The sequence below is a fragment of the Entelurus aequoreus genome, linkage group LG03, assembly GCF_033978785.1.
Source record: "Entelurus aequoreus isolate RoL-2023_Sb linkage group LG03, RoL_Eaeq_v1.1, whole genome shotgun sequence".
NCBI classification, from domain to species: Eukaryota; Metazoa; Chordata; class Actinopteri; order Syngnathiformes; family Syngnathidae; genus Entelurus; species Entelurus aequoreus.
This window is the reverse complement of record NC_084733.1, coordinates 49182842-49197862: the sequence shown is the minus strand read 5'-3', so window position 1 is coordinate 49197862 and position 15021 is coordinate 49182842. Positions and strand designations below refer to the sequence as shown.

The window sequence follows — 15021 nt, the reverse complement described above, 5'->3', positions numbered from 1 at the left end:
TGCAGTTTTGCTTTATTAGAGTCTGGGGGGGTCAGAAAAGCAGTCAGTATCTGGTGTGACCACTATTTGCCTCACGCAGTGCAACACATCAAGTTGCTGGATATTGGCAGGAACTTAAACACCCTGTCGTAGACGCCAATCCACAGCATCCCAAACATGCTCAATGGGTGACATGTCCGGTTGAGTAGGCTTACCATGCAAGAATTGGGATGTTTTCAACTTCCAAGAATTGTGCACAGATCCTTGCAACATGGGGGTGTGCATTGTCATGCTGCAACATGAAGTGATGATCTTGGGTAAATGGCACAACAATTGGCCTCTGAATCTCATTTACAGTATCTCTGTGCATTCAAAATGCCATCAATACAAATGCACTTGCGTTTGTTATCCATAACATACACCTGCCCATACCATAACCCCACCCCCACCATTGGCCTCTCAATTCACAACACAACGCCACACACACAATCTGACATCTGCCCTGAACCCTGAAAACCGGGATTGATCCGTGAAGAGAACACCTCTCCAATGTGCCAGGCGCCATCCAATGTGAGCATTTGCCCAGTCAAGTCGGTTACGAGAAGGATGATAAGCATGCAGACATGAGACGGTTTCTCATAGTTTGTGCAGAAATTATTTGGTTAGCAAACCAATTGTTGCAGCAGCTGTCCGGGTGGCTGGTCTCAGACGATCATGGACCTGCTGGTTGGATCGTGCACCTGCTGGTTGTGAAGGTCCTGGGCTGGTGTGGTTACACATGGTCTGCGGTTGTGAGGCCTTTTAGATGTACTACCAAATTCTCTTAAACGCCTTTGGAGATGGCTTACTGAAGGGAAAATAAACATTCAATTCACAGGCAACAGCTCTGGTGGACATTCCTGCAGTCAGCATGCAAACTGCACGCTCCCTCAAAACTTGCGGCATCTGTGGCATTGTGCTGTGTGATAAAACCGCACATTTCAGAGGGGCCTTTTATCCTGGGCAGTCTAAGGACACATGCGCAATAATCATGCTGTTTAATCAGCATTTTGATATGCCACACCTGTGAGGTGGGATGGATTATTTTGGCAAAGAAGAAGTGCTCACTAACAAAGATTTAAACAGTGTGAACAATATTTGAGAGGAATAGGTCTTGTGTATATAGTAAAAGTTTTAGATCTTTGAGTTCAACTCGTGAAAAATGGGAGCAAAAACCAAACTGTTGTGTTTATATTTTTGTTCAGTGTACACATATTTATACACACTGAAACCTTTTAACCAAGTTTTATGGGTGTCGCAATACAACTTTTTAACTTCAGATAACGATTTTGGAGCCTTTAGTATTGGCTGAGACCGACACCAATCAGCATGATCGAAATGGAGTTGTAATTGTTTTTGGCAACACCTAATGGTCATAATTAATCAAGGTAAACTCATGATGCAGTAAATTAAACGATGAATGGTAATGGTAAATAGGTCATACTTGTATAGCACTTTTCTACCTTCAAGGTACTCAAAGCGCTTTGGCACCATTTCCACATTACCCCATTCACAAACTGATGGCGGGAGCTGCCATGCAAGGCCCTAACCATGACCCATCAGGAGCAAGGGGAAGTGTCTTGCTCAAGTACACAACAGACGTGACTAAGATGGCAGAAGCTAGGGATCGAACCAGGAACCCTCACGTTGCTTATCAAAGTGTGGTTATCAATCTTTGTTTTCTGATCATTTTTATTTAAAACGCTAACACTAAGTTTTATATCAGTTTATCACTAATACCGATTATTGTTTCATCTCTATAAACAAATTAGGTTTTCTTGACATACCAGGTATTGCTAAATCAACCAATTAGTTAGCGTTTAAGTTAGCATCCCGTCTGATAGCAGAACGTCTCCTTTTCACAGAGTAAAAAAAGATAATTTACTCACCTTTTAAGTGCCCTCTTGATAACATTAAAAAATACCTATTTTAGCTTAATGTTTTGGTCATTGGCATCGTTTTGCGCACTAATTTATACAATGAAGGTTCTTCCTGTTTTACCTTCTTTTTACCAATAAGAAAAGAGAACAAGGTCCTGTGGTTTGTTGAGATGCATTTATATCACAAGTACATTAGAGAATAAGAAAGAATTGGGATAATTATTGGGATAAAGATTCTTACTATATCGATAAATAGTTTATTAACCAACAAAATTAAAGGGAAGTTACACCCTCCGTTTAAATGACTCGCCTTGTTGCTAGCCAACCGCGGTCAATCCGACTTGTAATGTCTGAGGCACAAAGAGATTGAAAATATAATTCTGTGTAGGGCCCCAAATTAGCTGGAAAGTCGGAGTGTGAAGCTTACACAAGGTACTACCGCACATCCACTCTTGTTGGCATCTTTCTGGATTGTAACTAATGCTGATGTCATGAAGTGTATATTTGCTCATATTGTTATCTGTGAGAGGCTGATAAGGCTCTCTTATGTGCTGCCAATTGTATGACTCATCTAAACATTGTTTGTGCTTATTGATATCTGCAGGCAAAAGGAGGGGAATTCCTTTCAAATAGCAGTCTGAATTGCCTTATCAGGAATTACACATATAAACTCTCCTTGAGTGTAAAATGAGCAAACACCACCCTTCCAAGCAAAGACCCCAGACAGAAATACCTCATCAAAATGTTTGGCTTCACTTGTGATTTCCTATCTTCCTGTGTCTGCATCCACCCCCTCCTCTCCTTACACTTATCACATCCTCTCTAGTTCCGGACATGTGGGAGTGTCTCTTCGCCATGTTGCCAGCGACCAAACGTTTGCACCCACATTACGTCATCGATTTGTGAACCAGAAGAGGACAAGATTGCGGCAGGGACAAATTTTGGAAATGTTTGGGGTGTCAAACACAGTCTGCTTTTATACTATACTTACTACATGATCTACAGTTTTATCAATTAGTTTGTGTAGTCTTTAGTATCGGAACACAAACATAGTGGTACCTCTTATTTCATCAGTCATCCATTCCAAAGGGTCCAACAAAAACCAAAGCAATTATGCCAAAATAAATAATATTAATCCAATTACTTTCGTTCAAGACACCAAACAATATTAACAAAAATACTGTAGCGTTTATCAAGACGTAAGGACAACGAGGAGGTGGTCAATTAACAATGTCTTTATTGCAAATAGGCTACTGTCGGCCGAAAACCACAGCAAAAAAATATTCACAAGCTTGACTGTCATCTCCACACAGCTGTCCTCTTTCGCCCGCACCCACATACATGTCAGTCGTAGATTCCAACTACCCAACATCACTCATACCTTCCAATCACTACATTACATTTTTCAAATAATTATCCTTTTACATGTACAAATCCGTGTTAAACAACTATAAATTACAAATGACCTTCCTTATTACAGGCTTCATTAAATGCTGGCACTCACAATGTTTGTTGGCTCCAGGGTGTAGTGATTCCGCATGACAGTTTTGGAATTTGTTCATATTCTTCTTAGTTTTGCATTTCCTTTTTGCGCTCTTATTTTCTTAGTTCCAATCCTTTACTGGCATGTTAGGTGGCTGCTTTGTGCCTGTTGTGAGGGCTGATCTGCTCAACTGCTCCTGGTTGGAAATTAGGAAGCTCACCTGTCCATAATTGGCAATCAGGAAGTTTTATCTTCCAGCATCATTCGTTATTTGTGCACACTGTAATGGATTGTTTTCATTCCCTACTTCACCATGTGTTTTTGCTCACCCATGGTCGACACCAACCACCCACGTTGGTGCTCCCTTATTTTGCTATTATCAAATAAATGTTTACCTGCACTTTGCCTGCCGTCTCTGCATCGCTGAGTCACACCACTACTCTTGCACACAATGCAACACATAGTGGCTTACTTTGCAGCCGTACTCAATAAAAACAAAAAAAAATACAGACATTGAGTCAGCAACACTTGGGGTTCTTTGTTTAGGCATTCAATTGTGCAGAATCAAGCGGGCAAACGAACTAAGGAGTTACACACAGTGTTTATCCATGTAATAACCGAGACAGTATACAAATGCGTATGGAAACAGTTCTGACTGTAAACAATGTATATATACACACACATACAAACACACACACACAAAGTATATTTGCCATAGTTGCCAACAAGAATGGAGCTCAGATTTTTAATTTTCAAAGTTACGGTTGGATTCACCTCAGAGTCGCTGCCAGCCATTTTCTTTTTTAATCAGTTTCTTTTAAAATGATGCAATGTTAACCTGTAAAAACTGACAGATTTAATTTAAGATTATTGTGAACAATTTTTAATCCTTAACTTTTCCATTTAAAGGGGCTATTTTAAACCTGAGAACAATAACATGTTTGACAAAATTACTGCAGTATAGCTCTACCAAGAGGAAACATGTAGACTAACCATGAAGTTCTGAAGTGGCTGCAAGAGGAAGTTCCTCTCGATACCAGACAAAGGAAAAATGTCTGCCTGGGACACAGCGACAGACAAGATAATTATCCCACCCAGACACACAAGCTTCGATTTCACATTCACCATTTCATCACACAAGTGTGAGGATATATAGCATGAAAGAAGCATATTTTCCTCTTACTTAATGAGGTGTGTGTATGTGTCTGTTCATGTGCGTGTGCCGAGAATTTCATAAGCCACTGAAAAATGTTGTTTACACATTTTACTGTTAAGAGTTTAAAATGTCATCAGTTGGGTCTTGTGAGAGATATATATATATACATATATTAGAGATGTCCGATAATGGCTTTTTTGCCGATATCCGATATTCCGATATTGTCCAACTCTTAATTACCGATTCCGATATCAACCAACAACGATATATACAGTCGTGGAATTAACACATTATGCTTAATTTTGTTGTGATGCCCCGTTGGATGCATTAAACAATGTAACAAGGTTTTCCAAAATAAATCAACTCAAGTTAAGGAAAAAAATGCCAACATGGCACTGCCATATTTATTATTGAAGTCACAAAGTGCATTATTTTTTTTAACATGCCTCAAAACAGCAGCTTGGAATTTGAGAGCATGAGGAGGTTGAGGTGGGCGGGGAAGAGGGGGGGGGGTGTCACATCCTCAGTGTGACCTGTATGGCTGTTGACCAAGTATGAAATGCATTCACTTGTGTGTGTGAAAAGCCGTAGATATTATGCAACTGGGCCGGTACGCCTTTAAGGTTTATTGGCGCTCTGTACTTCTCCCTACGTCCGTGTACACAGCGGCATTTTAAAAAGTCATAAATTTTACTTTTTGAAACAGATACCGATAATTTTGAAACAGATACCGATAATTTCCGATATTACATTTTAAAGCATTTATCGTCCTATAATATCGGCAGTCCGATATTATCGGACATCCCGATATTATCGGACATCCCTAATATATATATATATATATATATATATATATATATATATATATATATATATATATATATATATATATATATATATATATATATATATATATATATACAGTGTTTCCCATAAACTGCCAAGATACCTGTGGCGGTGGGGGCGTGGCTATGGGCGGGGTCACCATGACACCGATTAATTTGCATAATTTACTACAATGATATAATTTTCTCTACAAAGGCTCAAAAAATGTATACTTACTAATTAATAATAACAGTTTTGTTTTAAATGTCCATCCATCCATCCATTTTACAATATAATTACAACACTTTATGTACATATTTATATACATATTTGAACAATAAGTTATTCACTGAAATATATTTATTAATTGTGGTTCTTACAAAAAATATATCTTATAAAATATAAAAGCTAAAATGTCTCTTAAAGCTCTGCCCCTTTAATTAGTGCATACTAAATAATTTAACTTTAGCCTACTACTACAAGTAGTAGTAGTACTAAGTTATTCACAGTAAGTTATTCATAGTAAGTTATTCACTGAAATATATTTATTAATTGTGGTTCTTACAAAAAATATATCTTATAAAATATAAAATGTCTCTAAAGCTCTGCCCCTTTAATTAGTGCATACTAAATAATTTAACTTTAGCCTACTACTACAACCATATTATTTACCAGCAACATAAAGTGAAACAGAGGCAGAGGTGTCCTGCCACAGTCAGTAACAAATAGACAGAAAACAGTAGTGGTGGTAGACACAGAGCTTCATCAAACATCTGATCCACTGAACAAAGAGCTCCCTGACAAAGCTTAACCTATTGTTACTATAACAATCTACAAGGTTAATGTAGGTTGCTTCTCTTTCTTCCCCTTCATTTTTCTGCATTCTTTCGTATCTCAAGTTATCATTACGTATATGTATTGTTGCATTTGAACAACTGTGTTGTTGATAATAAAGGTAAAGTATTGGTATTGTTTATTATCAATAGCGCTATTTCTATTGGTATTTGTATTGCTCCATTTGTAGTGTAATAATGCTCATTGTCATTTCTGTATTGTGTTTTATTTTCGCTAACTGCTTTTTTGCTATTACTTTTACCATCATATTTGTACATGTCGTATTTGCTGATGTTGCTCTATTGTTGTTGTTGTGTTTGCTGTTGTTTTTATCTCTCTGTCTAATACCCCTCTTGTCCCCACAATTTCCCCCTCTGTCTTCTTTTTTCTCTCTTTCTATCCCCTCCTGCTCTGGCCCGGCTGCACCAAATGATAATATAAATACATTTAATAAAGTCAAATACAAATAAGGCAACAAGAGAAGTATCCTACACTTCTCTTTTGTAAAGTAAATCTAAACAGCCGATATGGGCATCTACATCAACTATATGATTTGCCTGAGAAACTGGACAGGACAAAAAAATATATATAATTTTTTTACATTTTGTATTTTATTTGTGGCGGACGTAATTCTTTCGTGGCGGGCCGCCACAAATAAATGAATGTGTGGGAAACACTGATATATATATATATATATATATATATATATATATATATATATATATATATATATATATATATATATATATATATATATATATATATATATATATATATATATATATATATATATATATATATATATATATACACACACACACACACACCAAATGTCAACTACGAGTGAAAAAACTTAGCTTTTTTTTTTTAATATGTACTTTGCCAGCCAAAGTGCAATTATATGTTAGACCTAAAGTAAGTCACATGCTTTGGCCTTCACTTTAAATGCTCCAGTTTACTACAGGTTTTAGTTTTCCAATTGTGTGGCTTTATGACAAGGTTAATCCTTTTAGGTCAGAAACGTTCCTCCTATCACTCAGTAGGCAGTCACTTGGATCATGATCTAAGTGAAGAAACTAAACACAGAGACAATCATAGTTATTATTTTGGAGAAGTTCCACGAGTCAAGGTACTATAACAAAGTTAAAGTTGAAAAGAGGAATCACTGTTTGTTTGTCAGGAGCATTATAAGAAAATACACACTATATTAACTAGGTGTACTGATCCAATATTGATATCTGTCTGATATCATAAAACATTTTTTTTGGATGGTATCGGCTTGCATCTAAAATCTCTAATACAAGCTCCGATAAAGCAGTCCTGCAGCACATTTACTTGTGCAAAGCTGAATAGCCCATTAACATCTAAATGTCCTCCAATAAGGAAACAAGGTTGGTCTTTTTTCATTTCAGTAATTCACAAAAGGTAAATATGGTAGGCTATGGTCCACTATGAGCTAGCAGGTACTGTACACAACAGCTAAGCATAAAATAGCACACAAGGTAGACGCACGTAATAAGTGTCCGTAATAGAACAATATTGCAGTCTAAAACTCCACATTTGTAAATATAAACAAGTATCAAATAATTATAGTTGCATACGACATACTGTACGGATACAAAGTCTCCAAATTATCCAGTAACAAATGTGTCCGCATCATTCTACTTACAGCCCTTTGCTCTTAATTTAATGAATTATTGTGACCTACTAGGTGTCGCTAAAACACAAATTAATAATCCACTTTAAAAGCAGAAATCGAAAAGAAAAGTTAGCGTATTTCATACCTATTATTGTTTTCTGACTAATTTTGCTTGATCAAACCTTTGCCAACATTTCACACAACAAAATTATAAAAGTATGCACTATGATTTGTGCAGATATCATATCTGATTAATATCGGTATCGGCCAACACTCAAGGCTCCAATCTGTGTTTTATCGGAAGTGAAAAAGTTGTATCGGGATACGTCTAATATTTACATGTTTGCAGAGGAGGAGAACATCTAATATCCTATTAAAAACTTTTTTTTTTTTCATCCTCACACAGAATACAATTGGTAGCATCCAGTGGTCTGCTATATACAGTAATATACCAGGCAGACAAGCCACAATAAATAAACACAATTGTTTCATGTTTTTTACACTTTTAGAGAATCAAAAATAGTAAAGTATTGTCCATCCATCCATTTTCTACCGCTTGTCCCTTTCGGGGTCGTGGAATGGCTGGAGCCTGTCCCAGCTGCATTCGGGCGGAAGGCGGGGTGCAGCTTGGACTAGTCGCCACCCCATCGCAGGGACAACACAGAGACAACATTCACACTCACATTTACACTAAGGCGGAAACGACGCGTCGACGTCATCGGTTACGTAAATACGTCGACGCCGTTTTTGTGCGTCGACGCGTCGCATAATGACGTCACACTACCGTCATGGCGAAGCGCAAAGCAGACGATCAAAGAAGACGATGCGAACGGTGCGAGCGAGGGGGGAAAAGCATGCCAAAAGTGGTCAAAAGTGTGGGAGTATTTCAATAAACGGCCTAATAATGTTGTATGCACACTGTGTCGAGCGGAAATGGCCTATCATAGCAGCACAGCGGCTATGAACGAACATTTGAAAAGAAAACCAACTAGTCAATCGTCCGCGCGAGCATACGTTATCATTACACAAAAACATGAATGTGTCATTTGTATCTGCTAGGGGTGTAACGGTACGTGTTTTGTATTGAACCGTTTCGGTACGGGGCTTTCAGTTCGGTACGGGGGTGTACCGAACGAGTTTCTAAGCTAAAGCTAAAGTCTTAACAAGCTGCTTTGCTCCGTCTGCCTCTGTCTCAGCACGCAGCATTGTCCCACCCACACAACCATCTGATTGGTACACACGCAGCATTGTCCCACCCACACAACCATCTGATTGGTACACACGAAGCATTATCAGCCAATCAGCAGTGCGTATTCAGAGCGCATGTAGTCAGCGCTTCAGCGTGGAGCAGATAGGTGTTTAGCAGGTGAGCATCAGGCAGCGGACTCTCCCCAAATGATAATAAACACCTCCCAGTCAACTACTAGTAACATCACTATGAGCCCGTTGACCTTCTAGAAACTTAAACTGCAGCTCAGCTCACTCGCAATCCTGGCTTGAGGTAAAGGCTAATTAGCTCTCAGTTACAGCCACATCGACCCCTTCTGAGCGCCTATTTTCAGCTGCTGGGAATATTGTAAACAAGAAAAGAACCAAAGCATGTAGACATGCTAACCTTTCTTCATTACAACTGTTAGACACTCACTGGAATGAGTAGAATTGGTTATTGTGTACTGTGTTGGACTGGATGTTTATTTTGCACATTTTAAAAGCAATACTTAATGTTTACAGTGCTCCAGAATATTTAAATTGGCACTTTTTTGTATTGGATGTTTATCTTTATTTTTGCACATTTTAGCAAATAAGCAATACTTTCACTTTTGTTGAAATGTTTACACTGTTACAGAATATTTCGTTTTGCACTTTTTTGTATTGGATGTTTATCTTTATTTTTGCACATTTTAAAGCAAAATAAGCAATACTTTTACTTTTGAAATGCGTATACTATTGCAGAATATTAAGATTTGCACTGGATGTTGACTTTTATATTTGCACATTAAAAAGCAAATAAGCTACTTTTAATTTTGTTAAATGTTAAAAGTTTTAAATGTTTACATTGTTACAGAATATTTAGTCATGTTGTTGTCAATGTTGACTGAGTGGCCATACTTCTTTTTTTTTTGTAAATAAAAGCCATGCCTTTTGAAAAAACGGGCCTACATTTATTTTTTCATCTTCATTTTGAATAAAAAAATAATCGGCAAAAGGAAAAATAATCTATAGATTAATCGAAAAAAATATATATAGATTAACCGATTAATCGAAAAAATAATCTATAGATTAATCGATAGAAAAATAATCGTTAGCTGCAGCCTTAATTCACACATTTTAGTGTTGCCAATCAGCCTATCCTCAGGTGCATGTCTTTGGAGGTGGGAGGAAGCCGGAATAGCTGGAAAGAACCCACTGTTTGTGATCTATGACTGACTTTAGTTTGTTGTTTAAAATGACTAATGTTGGGTTTTAATGATATTTAAAGTTAGTTAATAGGCTCTCAGCAAGGTAGAGATCTGCTTATTTTATGTTGTGTTGCTTCACAATGCTAATCCTTGCCATTGACTGCCTCGTTCTTGTCAGAGCACACCCTGCTAAGTGCAGAAACTTTAATTCCCACCTTGCTTCTCTTTATACACAAAATGTTCTTTGTTTTTCTTTTCTGACTCTCTCTGGTTGAATTCTCTACACTACGGTGTGCTTTACACTATTAAATGAAATCCAAATAGTCCTACGAGTCTCAATACTAAATTAGGTCAACATATTGTGTATTTCATTTGACACCGTCATTGTACAGCTATTTTAGGTTCAGGCCGTGGGTTGTGAAAAGGTTACCTGCGGCTTCCTGGCACTGGCTGCGGTTGATGTAGGTGAAGTGGTGGCTGCAGCTCTGAGACTCGCACACACAGCCATCCGTGGTCAAGTTACATCCAGAAAACATACAGGCCGGACGTGACGGTCCCACATACTTCTGCTTGTGTCGTTCGTGGTTCCGACCCTCTGGATTAAAACAGGAACAGTTGTCAATGAGTCACAAAAGGAGAGTGGGAAAGCATAAATTGTGTGTCCTGACTACGATATCTAAGTAGTGTTAGTCACCTCTGAAAAACATCTGCTGTAGATTACAAGTAGGATCTCTCATATTTTTATGATGAAATTACTTAAGTTTTAGATAATAAATACCCAAGAGGGACAAGCAGTAGAAAATGGATGGATGGATGGCAGATAACTTTTTACAGCTTAACCAAGACAAAACTGAAGTTTTAAATGTTGGTCCTGGGGCCCTGGGAGAGAAACACATATCAAAACTACAAGCTTTGTTCTTGACCCCATTACTCTGAGGGAAAAATCTGGGTGTCAATTTCGACTCCGAGCTTAGTTTTGTACCACATATCAAAAATATAACAAAAATAGTATTTTATCATCTTAAGAATATAGCCAGAGTTTGCCCTATTCTCTCTCTGGGCAACACGGACAGTAATGCTTGCTTTTATTATAAGTCGTATAGATTATTGTAACACCTTGCTTGCTAGTCTTCCTATAAAACGGTTATTGCACCTTTACAATTACTCCAAAATTCAGCTGCGGATTTGGCTTTTACCTAATATTTATTTATTTTAATGAAGTAATTCGTACTTTCCTTTTCATTTCTAATTTGTTATGCTAGATTTTATTTAGTTCTATTTATTTTGTTATTTATTTTGCATCTTCATAATACGTTTTACTCGTATTTTATCTATTATTCTTTCTCATGGTATTTACGATTTTACATTTTATTATTTTTACTTTCTAGCGTTCCTCAGAGGGAGCCCTCTGCATCAGGGGTTACATTGGCCATGGCTGTGGGGCCGCTTTGTGTCAGGGCCCTGGCGGCTGTGGTCTGATGATCTCCTGGTGCAGGCGGCTCCTGTGATAGTGCTTCTTCACCTGGCTCCTCTGTACTCAGCCATGCACTTAACTGTGTATCGGTGTGTGTTCATTTGATTGAAGGTGAGGGATATAGGTCATTGTTTTAAGCTTGTAAAGCACTTTGTGTTGCACTTTTTATGTATGAAAAGTGCTTTATAAATAAAGTTTGATTGATTAAATGGGAAAGAGTGGCTAACCTGAATGGGCCTTCATGCAAGCCTCCTGGTCTGGGTAGGTGAAAAAGCCCAAGCAGGTGTGTCTGGCATCACAAACACACTGATCGTCTGCTCTTTCACAGCCTGTCATTAGGGGGCATCGCTCATCCTCAAGACCGGCCTCTGGATTATCTGGAAGATCTGCAGATGAAAGTGAAACAATAAGATTGTACCAACTTGCCCTCGCTCATAAACACGTTATAATGGGACTCACTGTCTGAGTGTAGCTTGACATTACAACTCCACCAGGTGGCCTAATTGTATTGCAACTCCACTTTTTCACAGATAAGCACCTTGTCTGACAGAAAATAGCGACTCATATAGCAACTTTGTTGCTTTATTTAGTGAAAAATCACAGCCCTCTTCATACTTAAAGAGGAACTGCACTTTTTTTTAATGTTGCTTATGAATCAGAATAATTGTGAGAGACAAGACCACATACAGTCGCGATAAAAAGTTTACATACACTTTTAAAGAACAATGTCATGGCTGTCTTGAATTTCCAATAATTTCTACAACTCTTGTTTTTTTGTGATAGAGTAATTGGAGCACATACTTGTTGGTCACAAAAAACATTCATGAAGTTTGGTTCTTTAATGAATTTATTATGGGTCTACAGGAAATGTGACCAAAACTGCTGGGTCAAAAGTATACATACAGCAATGTTAATATTTGGTTACATGTCCCTTGGAAAGTTTCACTGCAATAAGGCGCTCTTGGTAGCCATCCACAAGCTTCTGGCAGGCTTCTGGTTGAATTGTTGACCACTCCTCTTGACAAAATTGGTGCAGTTCGGCTAAATGTGTTGGTTTTCTGACATGGACTTGTTTCTTCAGCATTGTCCACACGTTTAAGTCAGGACTTTGGGAAGGCCATTCTAAAACCTTAATTCTAGCCTGATTTAACCATTCTTTTACCACTTTTGATGTGTGTTTGGGGTCATTGTCCTGATAGAACACCCAACTGCACCCAAGACCCAACCTCCGGGCTGATGATTTTAGGTTGTCCTGAAGAATTTGGAGGTAAACCTCCTTATTCATTATCCCATTTATTCTCTGTAAAGCACCAGTTTCATTGGCAGCAAAACAGGCCCAGAGCATAATACTATCACCACCATGCTTGAAGGTAGGCATGGTGCTCCTGGGATTAAAGGCCTCGTCTTTTCTCCTCCAAACATATTGCTGGGTATTGTGGCCAAACAGCTCAATTTTTGTTTCATCTGAGTACAGAACTTTCCTCCAGAAGGTCTTATCTTTGTCCATGTGATGTCAATTTCACAGCGATGTTATTATAAGTGCCAATGTTAAGGACCTACATTTAGCAGCGCATTGATCACAGAGAGGTAATTTCCTTATGCTGCTCTATAGATATGAGCTAGTGAGCGGTTTTCTCACCTCGGAGCTTGTAAAACTTTATTGTAGATTATAAATCATGTTTCTCCCCTTGATAGTAAAATGATGTGGAGATAAATTGGCGAGGACTATGAGTAATTTTTCATCAAAACGGGAATATATCAACATCCTAACAGTCGGCATCCCAGTGACAGTTGATGTTTTATTATGTTTGTTGACTCTAATGATGTCTGCAGTGAGTAGTAATCAGTGATGATGTTGAAAGAGAAAGCGAACATTGGGATGCGTTTTTGAAATTAATACGCCGCCGCTGTGGATTACAAGTCACTAAACTACGTATGTTATTATAAATGTGCCTGTTACTACATTACATACAGTATATACTTACAGCGTGAATATAAAATGTTGATGGGGGTGTTTGGATGTTATTTAAATAAATAAAATTATATATATATATATATTTTTTTTTTTTTCATTTTTATTTTTTTTTTTTACTTCTTGTACGGACCGGTACCGGGCCGCGGCCCGGTGGTTGGGGACCACTGACGTAGACCACAAGGAATTGTTTTAAATGTAGAAAAAAAAAATCATATGACCCCTTTAATGCGCCGCAAAATCCATTGCGCCTTTTGTGAGTAAATAGACACAGATTTTGCCTTCATTCTTTTTTCTAATAAATGCACATCATCAACATTGAAATGAATAAATGTAATCGAAATGAGGTGGCGACTTGTCCAGGATGTACCCGGTCTTAAGCCCGAGTGCAGCTGGGATAGGTTACAGCACCCCCGTGGCCTCGAGAGGAACAAGCGAAAGAAAATGGGTCAATGGATGGAATTTAAAGGCCTACTGAAATGAAATTTTCTTATTTAAACGGGGATAGCAGGTCCATTCTATGTGTCATACTTGATCATTTCGCGATATTGCCATATTTTTGCTGAAAGGATTTAGTAGACAACATCGACGATAAAGTTCGCAACTTTTGGTCGCTGATAAAGCCTGGCCTGTACCGGAAGTAGCGTGACGTCACAGATTGAAGAGCTCCTCACATCTGCACATTGTTTACACCAGCAGCGAGAGCGATTCAGACCGAGAAAGCGACGATTACCCCATTAATTTGAGCGAGGATGAAAGATTTGTGGATGAGGAAAGTGAGAGTGAAGGATTAGAGTGCAGTGTAGGACACCAGGGTGTATCTTTTTTCGCTCTGACCGTAACTTGGGTACAAGGGCTCATTGGATTCCACACTTTCTCCTTTTTCTATTGTGAATCACGGATTTGTATTTTAAACCACCTCGGATACTATATCCTCTTGAAAATGAGAGTCGAGAACGCAAATCGGACATTCACAGTGACTTTTATCTCCACGACAATACATTGGTGAAGCACTTTAGCTTCGGAGCTAACGTGATAGCATTGTGCTTAACTGCGGATAGAAACAGAAGAAATAAGCCCCTGACTGGAAGGATAGACAGAAGATCAACAATACTATTATTACTTCTACTATCAGGAAACACCGAACCAAACCCTGCACCTGTAACCACATGGTTAATGCTGTCCAGCCTGGCGAAACCTAGCAATGCTGTTGCTAACGACGCCATTGAAGCGAACTTACCTACGGGACCTCGACAGAGCTATGCTAAAAACATTAGCTCTCCACCTACTCCAGCCCTCATCTGCTCATCAACACCCGTGCTCACCTGCGTTCCAGCGATC

The 15021-nt window shown here is 38.3% G+C and overlaps 1 protein-coding gene across 1 annotated transcript in view; it reads right to left on the bottom strand.

Moving 5' to 3' along the window:
• The window catches only part of crim1 (cysteine rich transmembrane BMP regulator 1 (chordin-like)), a 103187-nt gene that overhangs the window by 79215 nt on the left and 8951 nt on the right, over positions 1–15021 (bottom strand). The window contains exons 2-3 of the mRNA XM_062042015.1: positions 11936–12094; positions 10665–10829 (exon numbers count right to left, since the gene is read on the bottom strand). Coding sequence (XP_061897999.1) covers positions 10665–10829; positions 11936–12094 — 324 coding nt within the window. The remainder of the gene's footprint in view (positions 1–10664; positions 10830–11935; positions 12095–15021) is intronic.